The sequence below is a fragment of the Theropithecus gelada genome, chromosome 16 (genome assembly GCF_003255815.1).
Source record: "Theropithecus gelada isolate Dixy chromosome 16, Tgel_1.0, whole genome shotgun sequence".
NCBI lineage: Eukaryota > Metazoa > Chordata > Mammalia > Primates > Cercopithecidae > Theropithecus > Theropithecus gelada.
In genome coordinates this window covers 32,788,027-32,808,375 of record NC_037684.1, presented here as the reverse complement: position 1 = coordinate 32,808,375, position 20,349 = coordinate 32,788,027, and the positions used below count along the sequence as shown (strand labels likewise).

Genomic DNA, 20,349 nt, shown 5'->3' with positions numbered 1-20,349 from the left:
CCTAAGACTGGAGTGCAATGGGGCAATCTTGGCTCACTGCAACCTCTGCCTTCCGGGTTCAAGCGATTTGATTACAGGCGCCCGCCATCATGCCCAGCTAATTTTTGTTTTTTTGTAGAGATGGGGTTTCACCATGTTGGCCAGGCTGTCATGAACTCCTGACCTCAGGTGATCCACCCGCTTTGGCCTCCCAAAGTGGTGGGATTACAGGCGTGAGCCACTGCACCTGGCCTGTTTTTTGTTTTATTTTAAAGTAATTTTAGATTTGTAGAATAGTTACAAAGATAGTACAGAGAATTTGGTATACCACTCACCTATATTCCCTACTAGAGTATCCGTACGCTAACTATAATACAATTATCATGGGCCATGTGTGGTGGCTCACACCTGTAATCCCAGCACTTTGGGAGGCCGAGGCAGGCAGATCACCTGAGGTCAGGACTTCGAGACCAATCTGGCCAACATGGTGAAACCCCGTCTCTACTAAAAATACAAAAAATTAGCTGGGTGTGGTGGCGCACACCTGTAATCCCAGCTACTTGGGAGGCTGAGGCATGAGAATTGCTTGAACCAGGAGGTGAAGGTTGCAGTGAGCCGAGATCATGCCACTTCACTCCAGCCTGGGCGACAGAGCAAGACTCTATCTCAAAAAAATAAATAAAATACAAAAAAAAAATTGGTCTGGCATGGTGGTGCACACCTGTAGTCCCAGCTACTCAGGAGGTGGAAGTTGCAGTGAGCTGAGATTGCACCATAACACTCCAACCTGGGCGACAGAGTAAGACTCTGTCTTTTAAAAAAAAAAAAAAAAAAGGCTGGGCACGGTGGCTCATGCCTGTAATCCCAGCACTTTGGGAGACCGAGGCAGGTGGATCACGAGGTCAGGAGATCAAGCTCATCCTGGCTAACATGGTGAAACTCCTTCTCTACTGAAAATACAAAAAATTAGCTGAATGTGGTGGCGCACGCCTGTAGTCCCAGTTACTCGGGAGGCTGAAGCAGGAGAATCGCTTGAACCCAAGAGGTGGAGGTTGCAGTGAGCTAAGATCGCGCCACTGCACTCTAGCCTGAGAACAGAGCAAGACTCCGTCTCAAAAAAAAAACCCAAACAACAACAACAAAAATAAAACCCTGAAAAGAAATGCTCTACAAATAATAACTTATTTAATTGTGTACTTCTCAACATTTATTTGATTTGCCTTAATAAAGCTATCAATTAGCCGCAACATTGGAAAAGTATAAAAACTTTTTATATTTTTCACTGTTTTAAAACTTGCCCTCTTAAAAATTAGGAGCCACAACACCAAGTGAAAAAGAATAAGAAACCCCTATCATCAAAAGTGTTTGTTATACAAGAAAAAATTACCAGTACATCTTTTATCTTAGTTCTTTAACATGGTTATAAGCAATTCTAAGTCCTGTCTTCATTAATAATTCACTGTATGACCTCATGCAGATCATGTCATATTTCTCATTCTTTGTACCTTCCTTTGTAAAATGAAGAACTTGAACTAGACACTCATGTCATTTCTTGGTCTAAAATTCCACAAATTTGCAGATTTAAGCTGAATTAAAGCTACCCTATTAAAATAAGGCTAATTGGTTTCTTTAATGTTAACATAAAAACATAAACACCATCAACTCCCACCAAAGTGAAATATTAACAGCAATCACTAATCCCTGGTAGTGAAGCGCAAAATATTTTCTACCTACTCCCAACATAAATGTAGTCTCATCACAATGACAGGAACACCAAATAAAAGTAAACAAAATACTAGGTGTCACTGGGGTTGGTGATAACTTTTCAGATGGAAAACCAAAGGCACACCCATGAAAGAAAGAAATGGTAAGTTAGATTTTATTAAAATTTAAAACTGCTCTGCAAAAGACACCGTCAAAAGAAAGAGAAGACAGAACAGTTTGGCGGTTCTTACATACCTAAACCTATTTTTTAGCATTCAGTCCGGCAGTCATACTACTTAGTACTTAACCAAAGGAGCTGAATACTTAAGTCTACACAAAAACCAAGAACATGGATGTTTATAGCATTCTTTATTTGTAATTGCCAAAACTCCACAGCAGTCCATATATCCTTCAGTAGGTGAATGGATAAGTAAACTGTGATATACCAATGGAATATTATTCAGCCCTAAAAAGAAATGAGCTATCAAGCCAGGAAAAGACATGGAAGAACCTTGGATACATATTCAGGAATATGTGAAAGAAGCCAATTGGAAAAGGCTACATAATGATTGCAAATACATAACATCCTGGAAAAGGCAAAACCGTGGAAACAGTAAAAAGATCAGTGGTTGCCAGGAGTTTGAGGGGAAGAAAGTAAAGGGATGAACAGGTGGATACTGTGGATTTTTTTGAGCAGTGAAATTATTCTCTGTGATACTGTAATGGTAGATAAATGTCTCTATACATTTGGCAAAACTCTTAGATGATGATATGTACACCGTATCATGATGATGGTAGGTACACCAAGAGTGGACCTTAATGTACTATGGACTTTGGCTGATAATGATGTGTCAGTGTTGGTTCACCTATTGTAGCAAATGTATTATAATAAATGTGCAGGAGGCTGTGTCTATGCTTTCAGCTCAACTTTGCTGTAAACCTAAAACTACTTGAAAAAATAAAGTCTGTCTATCTAAAAGTAATCACAGAAGTTACTAATTACAATAAACTCATATTCAGTATTTCTAAAGCACTTCTTCCAAACAGCATGTATATTTTAAAACTTTACTAAAAAACTGAAACGTAACAAATTGGAAACAATGGTTACTTCTAAGAAATGAAACAGGAGAAAGGAGGGCTTTCTTTCGTTTTTTTTACTTGTTACAGTGTAGCCTAAACTTTTAACAATATCCATTTTACATTAGTATTATTTGTGTTAGTAGTATATTTTAATAAAGGGGGCCACAATGCACTAAAAAATTAAAGACACTGCTTGCTCAACCTTTCCTCACCTGTGACCAGACTATCAAACTAGATAACATATCTAGAGGTAAGATTAAAGAGGTTACAAAAATTGTAAAAAAAAGAAAATTTTTTTAAAGCTCTACCTATGAGGTCAGTCTAATAAAATGTGTCAAAAAAAGCATTTTACAAAAAAATGTCCTTAATGGTCATAATTTTAACAGTGCAAATCACCTTTGAAAGACTATGTGCCTGTAATCCCAGCTATTCTGGAGGCTGAGGCAGCAGGACTGCTTGGGCCCAAGTTTGAAAACAGCCTGGGCAACACAGGCTGTTAAAGAAAAAAAAAGAAATGGAGAAAAATGGAGAGAAGGGAGTGGGCAAGAGCAAGAATGTGAAAGATCTGAGTCTTTACCTTGGTTAACTTGAATAAAATATAAACTGTCTTGTATGAACCAGCCTCTTCTCATTTTATTTACACAGGCAACATGGCAGAACCCTGTCTCTACCAAGAACAAAACAAAACCACATTAAACAAACAAAAATTAGCCAGGCGTGCTAGTACATGCCTGTAGTCCCAGTTACCTGGGGGGCTGAGGTGGTAGAATCAATTGAGCCTAGGAAGTAGAAGCTGCAGTGAGCTGTGATTGCGCCACTGCCTGGGTGACAGGGAGACCCTTAGTTATTCTAAATCAACATGTAATATTCCCTAATGTACTAGAAAATGTTGTTATGTAGAGTATATAGAAGAAGAAAGAGTTCCTGGACTTAAAGAACATGCTTTATGGTAGAGGAGATAAGTAAACAGGGAATCACAGTACAGGTACCATAACAAAGGTATGAACATAAAGCTAAAGGAGCACAGAGAAGGAGTGTCAGACAAGACTTCAAAGTTACAAGAATCTATAAATATGTTAAAATTCATAGAACTAGGCTGGGCATGGTGGTTTACACCTGTAATTCCAGCACTTTGGGAGACCAAGGCAGGCCGATCACTCGAGGTCAGGAGTTTGAGACCTGACTGGTCAACATGGAGAAACTCCATCTCTACTAAAAATACAAAAATTAGCTAGGTGTGGTGGTACACGCCTGAGATCCCAGGTCCTCAGGAAGCCGAGGCAGGAGAATTGCTTGAACCTACGAGGCAGAGGTTGTAGTAAGCCAACATGTCGCCACTGCACTCTAGCCTGGGCGAGAGTCAGACTCTTGTCTCAAAATAAATAACCCCATGTTCTCACTCGTAAGTGGGAGTTGAACAATGAGAACACACGGACACAGAGAGGGGAACGTTACACACTGGGGCCTGTCAGGGGGTGGGGGGCAAGGGGAGGGAGAGCATTAGGACAAATACCTAATGCATATGGGACTTAAAACCTAGACGAGGCCGGGCGCAGTGGGTCACGCCTGTAATACTAGCACTTTGGGAGGCCAAGACGGGTGGATCATGAGGTCAGTTCAAGACCAGCCTGGCCAACAGGGTGAAACCCCATCTCTACTAAAAATACAAAAAAATTAGCCGGGTGTGGTGGCGGGTGCCTATAATCCCAGCTACTCAGGAGGTTGAGGCAGGAGAATCGCTTGAACCGGGAAGCGGAGGTTGCAGTGAGCCAAGATGGCACCACTGCACTTCGGCCTGGGCGACAGAGCCAGACTCCATCTCAAAAAAAAAAAAAAAATCTAGATGACGGGTTCATAGGTGCAGCAAACCACCATGGCACATGTATACCTAAGCAACAAACCTGCATGTTCTGCACATGTATCCCAGAACTTAAAGTAAAATTTAAAACAAACAAACTAAAGGTTTAATTACTTTAAAAAGGTAGTACACAGTTATTGTTAAGATGAAGCTTTCTGTTTTTTTGTTTTGTTTTGTTTTGTTTTTTGTTTTTGAGACACACTCTTGATTTGTTACCCAGTCCTAAATGCAGTGGCTCAGTCAGCTCATAGCCGTCTTGAACCCCTGGGCTGAAGTGATCCTCCTGCCTTAGCCTCCAGAGTAGCTAGGACTGTAGGACTAGGACTATAGGTACACACCACCACACCCACTAATTTTTTTGTAGAGACAAGGTCTTGCTTGCTATGTTGCCCAAGTTGATGTCCAACTTCCTGGCCTCCAGCAGTGCTCCCAGTTCAGCCTCCCAAAGTGCTGGAATTACAGACATGAGCCACTGCGCCTGGTTTATTCTTGTATCATTAAATTGTATAGACCTGTAGAGTAAAAGAATCGATATTCGGCTGTACATTGGTGTTCTATAATATAATGAGGTTTGAGTTAATCTCAGTATTTGGATATTTATGATTTAGTAATTTAGAAGTACTTTGCAATTAATACCTTTAAAGTAACTTAAAATGTTAAGTGTTAGTAGAAATTAAAATGCCAAGTAGCAGGTGTTTGGAGGTTAATTGAGGACAGACTTTCAGGCTGGGCCAGGTGGCTCAAACCTGTAATCTCAGCACTTTGGGAGGCTGAGGCGGGCGGATCACTTGAGGTCAGGAGTTCGAGATCAGCCTGGCCAACATGGTGAGACCGCCCCCGTCTCTACTAAAAATGCAAAAATTAGCCAGATCTGGTGGTGTGTGCCTGTAATTCCAGCTACTCCAGAGGCTGAGGTGGGAGAATCCCTTGAATCTGGGAGGCGGAGTTTGCAGTAAACCACAATGGCACCACTACGCTCTAGCCTGGGTGACAGACCAAGACTCCATCTCAAACAAAACAAAACAAAAGGCAGACTTTCAGGATTAATAGCTGTTTTTAATTTTTAAAAATCATTTGTTGATTATTGCTTTTTTTCATTCCTGAAATACCCACTCTTAAGTCCTTTTTTTTTTTTTGTCTTTGGAAAGCATACTCCTGTCCCTTGGTATTCCATTTTTCTCCTTTTTTTCTTGGATAGACTTTGCCATACAATTTTTGTTTTTATTATTTTTATTGTGGTAAAATGCATGTAACATAAAATTTATTACTTTAACTATTTGGAAGTATATAGTCCAAGCCAAGTGTAGTGATGTGGCGCCTGTAGTTTCAGCTGGTCAAGAAGCCGAGGCTTGGGCTCCTTGAGCCCAGGAATTTGAAGGCAGCCTGGGCAACATAGTGAGACCCCCTTCTCTTAAAAAAAAAGTATACAGTTCAGTGGCATTAAGTACTTTAACAATGTTGTACTACTATCACCACCACCATCTTGTTCTAGAACTTGTTCAGCACTGCCACACAATTTTAGCACCTAATTGTTCCCTAGTATTTGGCTGTCATGTTAAGTATCAGGTGTAAGAGATAGACAAAACTCAGTTCTTGTCTTCAAGGACTTCACAGTCTAGTGAGAGAAACGTAATACTTACTGTACAATTTGACAAATTACATGTTAGAGCTCTGCATCATTAAATTTTATTATTGAATTAGAATTTAAATTTTACCTTGAAAAGGCAAAGTAACTTTTTGTTAGGTTAACATTCAAGTTATATCATTCCGCGCACTGAATTCATTTAGGCTAGACCAAAAGACTGAAGTCTTTAGTGTTTTGATTTAGGTAATTGTGGGACTCTCATATCCTAATGTCTTACACTTTAAGACTAGAAGGGAACCAGAAAATTGATATTTTGATTTAAAACCAAATAATGGGCTATTCCTTCCTGATGAAGCGAGGAGACTTGTGAAAACTGTGATTAGAGGGAACTTCTTAGTTGTCTGCAGTTATCATTTGTTGAAACTGTTTTTACTTATTTTAGTTGCAGTGACAACTTGCTTGATTATGATCAAATACATCATTATACAGGCATGTTTATCTCCTTTGCAGATCATCTTAAGGAATAGTTGCTTTGGAAACTGTCAAGAACTTATTTTTAATTTCTTGAAAAGCTGGGAGGTATCAATTGATTTAAAGTTTAATGCCTTAGCAGATTTAGTTTAAAATGATGTTACCAGATTGAGCAGTATTTATTAAAATATAGATTTTATTTTCATTACTATGACTTGTTTTCTTCATTATTAAAGGTTTAATGCAATATTGCTTATAAAAAAGTGAAACAGGCTGGGTGCAGTGGCTCACTCCTGTAATCCCAGCACTTTGGGAGGCTGAGGTGGGTAGATCGCCTGAGCTCAGGAGTTTGAGACTACCCCGGGCAACATGGTGAAAACCCATCTCTACTAAAACAGAAAATATTAGCCAGGTATAGTGGCGTGCATCTGTAGTGCCAGCTACTTGGGAGGCTGAGGCACAAGAATCACTTGAGCCCTGGAGTCGGAGGTTGCAGTGAGCTGAGATTGTGACACTGCATTCCAGCTTGGGCTACAGAGTGAGACTCTGTCTCAAAAAAAAAAAAAAAAAAAAAAGGTAAAACAGCATGGCTCTTTGTAAGACTCTGTAGTCTTCCTAATGTAGTCAGTCTAAAAGAGTTGGTGTCCCAAATGGTTGGTAGTGTTTTAGTTTGCAATTTCAACACTTGTTAGGAGAATAAAAGTTCAGATTACTAGGCCTAGATTCCTAATAAGTTGTGTTTTGTTTTGTTTGAAATAGGGTTTTGTTCTGTCACCCAGACTTGGAGTGCAGTGGCTTGATCACAGCTCACTGCAGCCTCGACCTCCTGGGCTGACGTGATCCTCCCACCTCAGCCCCCTGAGTAGCTGGGACTACAGGTTCACACCACAATGTGTGGCTAATTAAAAAAATTTTTTTTGTAGAAACAGGGTCTCACTGTATTGCCCAGGGTGGTCTTGAACTCTTGTCCTCAAGTGATCTTCCCACCTCAGTCTCCCAAAGTGCTGGAATTACAGACGTGAGCCACTGTGCCCAGCCCTAATACATTTTTATAAAGTTTTTTTTTTCTTTCTTTCTTTCTTTTTTGAGATGGAGTCTTGCTCTGTTGCCCAGGCTGGAGTGTGGTGGCCCAATCTCAGCTCACTGCAGTCTCCACCTCCTGGGTTCAAGTGGTTCTCCTGCTTCAGCCTCCCGAGTAGCTGGGACTACAGGCGCATGCCACCACAACCAGCTAATTTTTTGTAATTTTAGTGGAAATGGGGTTTCACTATTTCGGCCAGGCTGGTCTTGAACTCCTGACCTCAGGTGATCCACCTGCCTCAGCCTCCTGAAGTGCTGGGATTACAGGCGTGAACCACCACGCCTGGCCCATTTTTATAAATTTTTAAAAAGTTGGAATTTGTGGTGTGGTTTTGATTGTCTACTGAAAAAGAACAATTGCAGTGTTCTTTTAGGTTAAAAATAAAAAGAAAAGTTAAAAATAACCCTTAGTTTGGTTAAACTGTTAATAAATTTGACACGTACTGCTTTTGAAAAATAACTGTAATCATCTTTTTTCAGGGTAATCACTTTGATCAATATGAGGAAGGACACTTGGAAATTGAACAAGCATCACTTGACAAGCCTATAGAATCGGTAAGATTATCAGTGCTTAATTTCGGGTCTTAGCCAGTTAGTTAGGTAGTGTTTGTGTGACACTTGATGTGAGTGAAGTTAAACTTATTAATGACCAATAGTACAGTTTAGAGTTGTTTTCTTGCATGCCATACAGTAATCAATTAGAATTTGGGATGTAATCTAATATTTAATATGTTGGGAAATCAGTCCAAAAAAATCTAGAAACACATTAGAATTTTGATGGAAAAATATCTTTCTGGCCCATACTGATAACTTTGTTGAAGGCAGCAAGTTAAAGTTTAGCATTTTGTGAATTGAATAAAGGAGTAAAATGTATTTTGATCCTTTATAGCTTCACCTCTCCTGGGCAATATAATTATGTATGAAATGTTCCTACATAAGTAGACTATGTATGGACATTTTTAAAAAATATTGTATTAGAAACATTCAAGGAGTAATATGTTTTATTTACCAGACTCTTGTGAAACATGGCAAGTTTGGTCTGTGTAGCTTAAGAATTGTCTGGTTTTTGTCAAAAGCTGATTGTTTCTATCTTTTCACACTACTTAGTTTTGGACACTGATGATACCAAGCAATAGAACAAGGAGATTTATTTACCTGGCTCTTAGTTTTAAAAAAACTTCTTAATTTTTGAACATTATTTTCATTTTGAAAAACGCTTTTTTTTTTTTTTTTTGAGACAGAGTCTCGCTCTGTCACCCAGGCTGGAGTGCAGTGGCCGGATCTCAGCTCACTGCAAGCTCTGCCTCCCGGGTTCACACCATTCTCCTGCCTCAGCCTCCCGAGTAGCTGGGACTACAGGGGCCCACCACCTCGCCCAGCTAGTTTTTTGTATTTTTTAGTAGAGACGAGGTTTCACCGTGTTAGCCAGGATGGTCTCAATCTCCTGACCTCGTGATCCGCCCGTCTCGGCCTCCCAAAGTGCTGGGATTACAGGCTTGAGCCACTGTACCCGGCCAAACCTATTATTTTTAAATAACACAGTCTATTGTTAAAATGTCTAAACTTGTCATTATTGTCAGCATTTACTATTTGTGCTTAAGTGTACATGTTTAATAATGATTTCAGTGAGTTATTGGTAAAACTTGAGTGGGGAAAAAAAGTCAAAAAGGGAATCTTAATCTTTATAACCATCCATGGCAAGCCCACCCCTTCCCCTTAAGAAACACTAGCTTCTTCCTCAGGAAAATAAGAAGGCAATTTAGAGAATACGGATATTTTAACTTTAATTTTTATTTTCAAAACTGTAACATAGTAAAGGATCAACATATATTTATGTTCCTAATTAGGTTGGTGTTGTGTGTGTTTGTATGTGTGTTTAGATGTTTACAGAAATTTACACAACTTGGGGTGTTCGACATTTTTCTTCCACAGCAGTTGGCCCATATTAGCTAAGCAGCCATGATCTGGTTTGTATTGCACGGTCTGCCTTTTTTAATTTCTTCTCTAGGGTTTCTTTCTCCCCACCTCCCTTTCTTATTTCTGTCTTTCTGGTCCAGTGAACACTGCATATAGTACCTTCTGTCTTAATGTGCTGGCATGATGCTAGACTTAGGCATGGCAGTAATTGATGACGCATGTGATAATGCTGCAGAGGGAGAATTCTCATCTGATATTTCACTGAAAGCCTAGTCTTGTGTTTTGACATAAGGATAAAATGCCAAGCCCACTTTGCTAAGTTAAAAGTCACCGGGGTTTGTGCCTTGTTCTGTATTATTTTGGGGATTATGACAAGGCAGAATTTTGTAATGAAATCTGTAGGCTAGACAGTATCTTGTATTTGCAAACTAATTTAATTTTTCCATTTCAATTTAAAAAACTGGAGGGTCTGGCCGGGTGCAGTGGCTCACACCTGTAATCCCAGCACTTTGGGAGGCCGAGGCGGGTGGATCACAAGGTCAGGAGTTCGAGACCAGCCTGGCCAAGATGGTGAAACCCTGTATCTACTAAAAATACAAAAATTAGCCAGGTGCGGTGGTAGGCGCCTGTAGTCCCAGCTACTTGGGAGGCTGAGGCAGGAGAATGGCTTGAACCTGGGAGGCGGAGGTTGCAGTGAGCCGAGATCGTGCCACTGCACTCTAGCCTGGGTGACAGAGCGAGACTCGGTCTCAAAAACAAACAAAAAACAGGAGGGTCTAAGTTTAAGACCAAGCTGTCAGAATCAACTCCCCAGTACCATATTCTACAAGGTGCATGGTTGGTTAATATTCTTACACAAGCTATAATTCTGTGGATACTCAACAGCAGCAGGAAATTTAATTAGACGAAATTTGCAACCTAGTATTCATTATTACAATACTCAACAAATAGTTTTTTAAACCACTAAATTAAATGATATTTAACATTTTTTAAGCCTAGAGGGATACACTGAAATATTTTTGGAAATTTCATTCCTATGACACATGAGGCTAAAGCTGTTTTACCTTTCATAATGTCCAGGACTTTTTCTGCCACATATAGGGAAAACACTATCAGAAGGCAGTCTAATTGAGTAATCATTGTTGAATAATCTCATTCAGTAGGAGTAGAATTGATATATGCCTTATTTATTAAATAGTGCTACCTTCTCCACTTAAAATAGCAAATAGTATATAATGCTCAGGCTAGATATTTAATTTTTTTAAATAAATAAATGCATGTTCAGAAATGTATTAGTAATGACACTTTCAATGAAAATTTACTTCTGAAAGATAAATATATGCATTATTTGTGATGTGATAGTTTAGGTTGTAGGAGAGAACTTCATGGCCTACATTGTATTAGATAGACATAGGACATAGGATCTGGGAGAATAAATAAAGATGTAAGAAAAAATAAGAAAAAAAAGGTATGACACACAAGATAAGAGGGATCTTATTTCTGTTGCCTGATCAGTTGGAAGTAAAATTTTAAGTGTTCTTTTTTTTTTTTAACATTTTTTTTGACATTTTTTTTGGTCACAGAAAATTTTAAGTTTTAAGAGAAACTCCTACAGTGATTGGCATCAAAGTAGGTAGTGTTCCCTCCCTCCCACCAAACAAAAGAAGTCACTTATCACCTAAGGAATGCCCACCAAATAATAAGTAGATATTTAATTATATGGCTGGCTGGCTATATTAAGCTGTTTTGTTTTTAGGGGGAAATGGTGTTGCTTCTAACACAGAAAGAGTGCTGAATTAAAATCTTTCTCTGCAGCAATATCTATTGAGAGGTGCTGACTGTTTTGCTACAGCATGCAACTCAAAAGTGGCTGGAAATATGCAGCTTTGGGAGTCTACAGATCATTGCAGGAGCTAAAGGTCTAGTCATTTTTTTTTAACTAAAGGTAATCTGCAGCAGCTGGTAACCGTGGAAGTCTCTGCACAGGTTTGTGCCAAGAATATGCCTGTGTGAAGGGTTATTGTGAGTATAGGATTAAGGTCTTTTTATTTTGTAGTAGGCTAGATTTGATGCAAACCAGCAAGATGGGAAATGAGACATGAAGATGCAATAATGTATTATGCTTTTAGTGAATTTCTGAAACCCAGATTTGTTAGTGAGATATTGGTATTTCAATTTTAATAGGTAAATGTTGAAAATACGTCAAAATCCAGCATTTGTAAAGCATTTAATAATAATTATAGAAAAGTTTTATTTTCCTTATTTACTTCAACCAACCAGATATCTTTCAGTGAAATTTTTCCTCAAGAATAAAACATCTTTTTAAGAAAATTATGGAAGAATTACTGAACAACTTGATTATCTCTATTAAAAACAAGTTGGAAAGTGTTAACATTTTATCTCTATTACGAAAAACTTTGAATTTGAATTTTAAAAGTTGTTATTGCTTTATGAGATATTTAGGTCTCAAATGTTATAATTATAACCTCCACTTACTTAAAGACAAAATTTTTACAAAACAAAGCTTGATCTAAAGCCATAGCTCCATCTAGGATTCAATCACAGCAGAATTAGTTGGTGTTATTTAGGATATATGGTCCTTTATGACCTTTATCATAGTTAGAAGATGAGGAATCGGGCCGGACGCAGGGGCTCACCCCTGTAATCCCAGCACTTTGGGATGCTGAGGCGGGCAGATCATGAGGTCAGGAGTTCGAGAACAGGCTGACCAACATGGTGAAACCCTGTCTCTACTAAAAATAAAAAAAGAGCCAGGCGTGGTGGCACACACCTGTAATCCCAACTACTCAGGAGGCTGAGGCAGGAGAATCGCTTGAACCTGGAAGGCAGAGGTTGCAGTGAGCCAAGATCACGCCACTGTACTCTAGCCTGGGTGACAGAGCGAGACTCCGTCCCAAAAAAAAAAAAAAAATGCACCAGGCATGGTGGCTCACGCCTATAATCCCAGCACTCTGGGACGCCGAGGCGGGTGGATCACAAGCTCAGGAGATAGAGACCATTCTGGCTAACACGGTGAAACCCCATCTCTACTAAAAATACAAAACTTAGCCAGGTGTGGTGGCACATGCCTGTAGTCCCAGCTACTTGGGAGACTGAGGCAGGAGAATCTCTTTAACCCGAGATTGTGCCACCGCACTCCAGCCTGGGTGAGACTCGATCTCAAAAAAAAAAAAAAAAAAAGAAGATGAGGGTTCAGATGGGGGAATGACTTTAAGCTATATAGAAGGCAAAATGCCTGCATCATAGACTTAAAACATGTTGTTATTGTTGTGGTTGGAAATACAACTACCCATCAGCCATTAGTCGGCCCTTGCTCTACCTGACAGGTTTAAAAATTAGTGTAAGCTTCAAACTCCAGTTGCTGATGTTTAGTTTGTGCATCTTAAGGATTTGGAAGTATATGTATAATTGGGTTTTGTCATGTTGCATATCTGTCTAGATCTGTGGACTCCACTAGTTCCAAACTGTAACTCTATAAGACTGCTGATTTGACATTTAGCAGTGACCATATATGGACTGCACTAGAAATAATGTGCTTCTTGGAGCTGAATGGTGTAGCATTACTATGTGGCTTTTCTCTTTAGTCTTCATTGTGTCATCTGTAGTGAGCGCTAGAGTTTTTGTTTTGGGAATTTTTACAACTTGTTTGCATGGGTTCACCTAGTAGCCTTGGTTCTTGCTTATAGTCTTTAATACACAATCAGCAGAGCTTACAATCCACTCAAGAGACTTACTGTTTTGTCACTGTTGAAAATGGGCTAAATGATGTAAATTGAATGTGGCTGCAACTAAAACAAAATTCAGTATAGAATTAGTATTCATCCAGTCATGGGCATACCTGCAGCATGGTTTTCTCTTGAGACGTAATAGGCTGTTTCCTACTGTAAAAACTTACAGCCAGCTTCATACAATTAAGTAAATTTTTTCCTGTGTTTTGGCAGGCTCCCATCATACATGTGTATTGGTGGTGCTGTTGCCAAAATGATCATTGTTACTGTGGTGGCATACAGCTTCATGGAGCAGAAAGTTTCTACTTGGTATTTAATTAATAAAAATGTTGAGGAATGGCTGAAACAGTTAATAAGTATTTTTAAATTGCTGGTATTGTGTTTTCAGCATATTGGTAGTTTATAATACAGATTTCTCATTTTCAAAGATCTTCCCACTTAAAAATTACATCCCTTTTCTCACATGTTTATTAAAGAAGAACAAATGATAAAAATGTAGCATTTTAATGATATATTTATGTGTAGAAATAGGGGGAGAAAAAAAGGCCAACTAAGGTAATCTAGGTGGAAAAGTTTGAGTTTTAGCATAGCTCCATGGTTTAACCAGAATTAGAAGAACTTCATTTCCAACCAAAGAACAGGCCACACAGCCACCATTTTGGGGTCTTGAGCAGAGAGAGAAAACAAATAGGTGGTTTGTGAGAACTCTGAATTATGTAGAAAACCAGCTTTTCTGCGTAATAAATAAGCTTTGCCTTATTTATTAAAGTTAGGATTTCTTTGGAATTCTTCCATGTACATTTAAATTGTATCAAGTTGACTTTAGAAGAAAAAAAAAGTAAAAGCAGCCTGCCTCTATCATGCATCTTTGTTAGTTGTTAACCAGAGTTTTTAAAACGAAAAAATTTTCTGTAATTTATTTTTGGTTCTATGAGATTATAATTAAACCCCAAATTATATATTTAAAAAACAAAAACTGAAAGATTTTTAGTCATTATTATAGTAACTGAAATTAAGTAAAGAGTTACTTTTTTAAAAATTATTTTTAAAAATAATTACTACTTTGGAAATAAATTGGCCGGGCATGGTGGCTCACATCTGTAACCTCAGCACTTTGGGAGACCGAGGTGGGAGAACCACTTGAGAGCCTTGCAGGTCAAGGATGCGGTGAGCTGTGACTGTGCTACTGCACCCTAGCCTGGGTGACAGAGTGAGATCCCGTCTCAAAAAAAAAAAAAAAAGGAACAAAGAAATTTAGTGTTCATTGCCCTTGTTCTGTCTAGATTACCTGTTTGAGCTGTAAGCTACTTGTGCCAACTTGGTGTTATAAATAGCGTCCGTGGGCCAGTCGTGGTGGCTTATGCTTGTAATCCCAACACTTTGGGAGGCCAAGGCAGGCGGATCACTTGAGGTCAGGAGTTTGAGACCAGCCTGGCCAACGTGGTGAAACCCTGTCTCTACTAAAAATACAAAAAAAAAAATTGACCGGGTATGGTGGCATGCTTCTATAGTCCCTGCTACTCAGGAGGTGGAGATTGTAGTGAACTGAGATTACACCACTGCACTCCAGCCTGCTACAGAGTGAGACTCCGTCTAAAAAAAAAAAAAAAAATCCTGAAATAATTGGCAAAAATTACAGTTGTAAACAGAAAGAATAGATTGCTTGTTTCCCACAGACTGGTTATTGAGTTTCTTGTTCTTTCACAGAGAAAGTTTTGATCATTTCAGAGATAGACAAGTCTGGTTTGTTTTACTTTGTTATAAATTATTTTGGTGTGCCTCCTTGTGTTAGCCATCATCCTTAAGCCTATTGGATTTTTGATGAATGTTTATAAAACCTTACCTTAAGCCTATTGGATTTTTGATGAGTGTTTATAAAACCTTTTTTTTTCTTTTCTTGGTAGGAAGGGAGACCATACTGAATACTAGCCCTTCCTGCAGAGTCACAGAGCTACCTTTTTTCCTCCAAGAGCAGGTAGTTTGAAATGATAGGAAAGGTCCAGTTTTTCTGTGTTGGTCATTCATTTACCCTAGGAGGTTGGTGAAGGGAGGAGATTCTGGGAGATGTGTCCATTGTGTCTGTTGTCTTTGTTATGACTGGAAGGACTTAGAGTGGCATGTTAAATATTTTATTATAGTCCCTGAGAAAGTAGATTTAATTAAAGAACAGTTTTAAACTAAAGTTTTAGAAGAGAAATGCCACTACCATTTTCTATCAATGATTTTTTTTTCTGAGAAGGTGACAGCCATCCTCTTGAGTGGTTTTGTAAAAGTGGTGCTAATGTGTATAACCTTAATTTTTTCTTTTTTTTCTCCCTCTCCCTTTAACATTTGCTTTTCCTTTCACTGTTGTCAGTCACAACACGCTGCTCTTGAATCTCTCAGCTGGTCTTGACTCGTGAATTTACTTATGCTTTCACTCTTTAATAAATACATTACTTGCAAGCAGTGAATTGAAAACAAGACAAAAAAAAAAAAAAACGACCATTAGTGATTGGACAGTTTCTTACTTTGTGTTACATTTAACTGTTCTTTTGACAGCCCAGTTTTTAAAGCCAGGTTCGTATGGAAATGCTTTCACTCCACTTGCACTGCTTTTGGAAATAGCATACTGCTTCATCTGTCTGTTTATTTTAGTGCATTCATAATATAACACAATCAGCATAATGTCTCATCTCCACTTAGCCAAAGATTGAGTTTTCTTTAAAAACAACAACAACAACAAAATGGGGGGGGAGCAACAATTTTTGTCAGCATTGTTTAATGCCTAAATCTTGGTGTCGAATATAGTTATGAGTCTTTTAAGAGATTAAACAATTATTTAATAAACCATATATTCTTAGAGTCATTCTGCTATCCTTGTCCTTTCTAGAATTATTCAGTTGTAGGAATTACGATATGAAATAAGGATTTTCTACACAGGTAAGTTTGCTTTCATAGTAGTAAAATAAGGGCCTGTTTACCTTTTTGTTTTCTGCTAACATTACTTATATTGAGACTTTTAATCTTTTCTTTTTTAGGGGGTAATAAAGTTATAAATAGTTAGACACTGAGCACTGGGTAAGGGAATGCTTTTCCTGGCAGTTCAGTTTGGAGCGGGGAAGGGAAGAAGCCGCAGCAGCAGTAGTGTTATATTAAGATTTTGTGATGTGTAGTAATGTGGAAGTCAGTGCTTGGGATCAGTAGTGTTTCTAATTCTTTCAGATGATATGGAGCAAAAATAACTTGCAGCAAACTTTTGTGCACCATAATGATTTTATATGTATATTTGAAACAATATGTTTTGTTTTAGAAACAAATTTTTCATTATAATTTGCCTCCAGGTTTTGCTTTTAAAAAAATACCTTGGATTCATGCCTGTAATCCCAGTACTTTGAGAGGCTGAGGAGGGAGGATTGCTTGAGCCCAGGAGTTCTAGATCATCCTGGGCAACATAGCGAAATCTCATCTCTACAAAAAATTAAAAAATTATCCAGGCATAGTGATGTACACACATAGTTCCAGCTACTCATGAGGCTGAGGTGGGAGGACTGCCTGAGCCCAGGAGGTCAAGGCTGCAGTTAGCTGTAATTGCACCACTGCACACCAGCCTGGGCCGCAGAGCAAGATGCTGTATTTAAAAAAAAAAAGTATCCTGATTTTTCCCCATCAATGAAATAATTAGCTGCTTAGCCCAGTTTTCCAGGTTGCATGCTGTCATAAACTTATAGAAGGAAATTGTCCTTAAACAAACAGAGCATATGGGAGGCTTAATCTTCTAACTTCTAGTTAAAGAAGGTAACAGTAAAAAAATGTTTTTCTTTCCTCTTAAGTTCAAAGAGCACTTTATCATTGAATATGGAGATGTCAGACAAACAGTTTAATGTGCAATATTTGGTTTTAATGCAGAAATTTGTAGTTTAGTCAGCTTTATAAATTGATTTCAGGAAATAATGAGATTTTCAAATGATTTATCTTTGTTTTCTGCTAACATTACTTTTATTGCGACTTTTAATCTTTTGTGGATTTATACTATAAATTACATTTTAATACATATAGAATACTTTGTGTTTAGAATTTTTCAGTGTTGTCCATTGGATGAATAGCATCATTTTTTCTGATATACAGTTAGTGCTTATTTTTAGCCTTGTCTTGGTACTTCACAATAACTGTAAAAAGCAAAGAATTGGACAAAGGGCTGCAGATGTTTCCAATACCTTGACCTCTTAAACGAAAGCTGACATTTAATTGTTGTTTCTAGCATTTTTTTCATGCAGTGTACATTGAAATACCTTTTCGAATGTGCTCCTGGGAAGATGAGACATTATGTATGTTGGTTTCTCCCCCCTACATGCACTAATGGTTCTTTACTGTTAACTTATTGCTAGGCCTGTTTCATTCTAACATCTTAGCATTTTTGTTAGACTACATGTTGAAATGCATCACTCAGTCTGTGCTTGAGCTCATTTTATTTTTCTGTTTAATCAACTTAATTTCTTGTTTTACTAACCTCACTGTTTTTTCAGTTTAATATTGGCTGCATGCTAGTTAAATATTTATATTATATATATTATTATTATTATTTTTTTAAACCAATCAAGTCTAGCCTGGATTTTGCTCTGATTGTTTTTTCATTTCTAGTGGTGGGGCAGTCTTACACTTACAACTTACTTTGTATCATGAAAGCCTGACACATAAACAAAACAACTAAACACAATGTAGATTTTCTTTAAAAAAAAAAAAATCTTAAAGTGGTGCTGTTTAGGTGGTGGATATGACTGTATAAGTACCTTGATTTTATGCTTTTTAATGTTATTTTAAAACTTCATAAATGTATTCTTCCCCTTTTCCCTTTCCCCTTTTTCTCCATTTTAAAATGTTATATACAAAAGTTGCCCAGCACACCATCAGAAAGGACCCTTACCCCGTATGTTCTTCCCATATAAAATACTAGCCAGCTTTTCTTTTTACATTAATGTCCCTCTTATTGGGCACATTTACCCTATTATTAGCACCTTTTTGCATGCATATATGTAGAAGTATCTCTTGCTCATCATCTGTTTAAATGTCTCTAGGAAGGGAAGAATATATTATTGGAATATTTTTGGTTTGTCTCTCTGTTCTGTCTGTCAGGATAATATTGGACACCGCTTACTCCAGAAACATGGGTGGAAGCTGGGCCAGGGATTGGGAAAATCTCTTCAGGGTAAGTGTTTACATTTATCAAAGAAAAAGAAAGAAAACCATTTCTGATGCAGATCTTGTACCTGAATATATTTGTTGTGTTTTTAAAAAAGTGCTTGGGTTTCTCCCCCCTGCCTTTTTCAACCCTTAGAATAGTCTATTTGTCCTATAACTGTATTTTAAGTCACTGTTAAGCCTGTATATTTGCCAGTAATTTGCAAAAGTAAGCTGCTGTGTCATCGAAACTTTCAAGTCAAACATACTGTGTGTGGCTCAGCCTTTTTAAAATTTTTTTTTTTTTTTTTTTTGGTGGAGGTGATGGGTGGGTGGAGTAAAAGGAATGCAAAATATCAGAGTATGCTTTCTTTGTGCTATTTAGTAATGTATTGTGGGTTCAGTATTATAAAGAGAATCATTCAGTAGCAGAATTTAATTTTTATCGTTTTAAATTCTCCCTGAAGCTTGTGATTGCCCTGGCTCTTTTGCTCTGCAATAAGAAATTTATGTAGTGGTAGAAAAGAAAAATTAACCTCCAAGAAACATAAAATGAAAGCAGAGGTTTTTGAGGGCTCTCTGAGCAGAGAGGTTATTTCTCAGGCTCCTATCAAAGTCTGAAAAATGTATGGCTTAAAGTTTCCGTTGCGTTTGTTACTCTGTTTATACCAGTCATTTGGATTAAAAACAAAATACTAATATTTCAGCTTCTGAGTTCTCCCTAGTTGAAAACCAACCAACTGCATTCACTTTTTAGCTCTCTCAGATTCAAGAGCTACTGTTTGTTCTTTGCAGATGTGATGTGAATGCTACCTCAGAAATTACGGGAATTGGCTGGGCGTGGTGGCTCATGCCTGTAATCCCAGCACTTTGGGAGGCTGGGGCGGGTGGATCACGAGGTCAGGAGTTCAAGACCAGCCTGGCCAACATGGTGAAACCCTGTCTCTACTAAAAATACAAAAATTAGCCCGGTGTGGTGGCACATGCCTGTAGTCTCAGCTCAGGAGGCTGAGGCAGAGAATTGCTTGAACCTGGAAGGCAGAGGTTGCAGTGAGCCAAGATCACGCCACTGCACTCCAGCCTGGGCGACAGAGTGAGACTCTGTCTCAGAAAAAGAAAAAAAAAAAAGAAATTATGGGAATCATTGTGCCTCTACATCTGATCATGTGGGAGCTTATTGTATAATAGGCATCTTTGGGGAGAAGTGTGCTACTATTGACTAGTTCTTTGATTTTGGAAATGAATTTTCACAATTTGAATACCAGAGTCTGATCAATTCAAGTGTGTTGAGAGGAACACAAGGACAGGTGTAGTGGCTCATGTCTGTAATCCCAGCAGTTTGGGAGGTTGAGGCAGGAGGGTTGTTTGAGGCCAGGTGTTCAAGACCAGCCTGGGTGAGATAGCGAGACCTTGTCTTGATTTTTTTAAAAGAAAAAATTAATTAATTAAAAAGGGAAACCAAGAGGACAGGGCTTGAAATAGGATGTTTCAGTTATTTATTTATTTATTTTTTTGAGACAGAGTCTCGCTCTGTCGCCCAGGCTAGAGTACAGTGGTGTGATCTCGGCTCATTGCCAGCTCCACCTCCCAGGTTCACGCCATCCTCCTGCCTCAGCCTCCCGAGTAGCTGGGACTACAGGCTCCTGCCACCATGCCTGGCTAATTTTTTGTAGTTTTATAGAGACGGGGTTTCACCGTGTTAGTCAGGATGGTCTTGATCTCCTGACCTCGTGATCCACCCGCCTTGGCCTCCCAAAGTGCTGGGATTA

The 20,349-nt window shown here is 38.5% G+C and overlaps 1 protein-coding gene across 5 annotated transcripts in view; it reads left to right on the top strand.

The window, feature by feature from the left end:
- Positions 1-20,349, top strand: part of GPATCH8 (G-patch domain containing 8) — a 106,390-nt gene that overhangs the window by 18,406 nt on the left and 67,635 nt on the right. Inside the window, exons 2-5 of one of the 5 annotated variants that reach the window (XM_025362043.1) lie at positions 8,238-8,312; positions 9,690-9,724; positions 15,873-15,982; positions 18,536-18,608. Coding sequence is in view for 2 of the 5 variants with exons in the window: in XM_025362040.1 (XP_025217825.1) it covers positions 8,238-8,312; positions 18,536-18,608 (148 nt within the window). In the remaining 3 variants the exon portion in view is untranslated. The remainder of the gene's footprint in view (positions 1-8,237; positions 8,313-9,689; positions 9,725-15,872; positions 15,983-18,535; positions 18,609-20,349) is intronic. The other 4 variants (XM_025362042.1, XM_025362040.1, XM_025362044.1 and 1 more) reach the window with 4 other exon arrangements.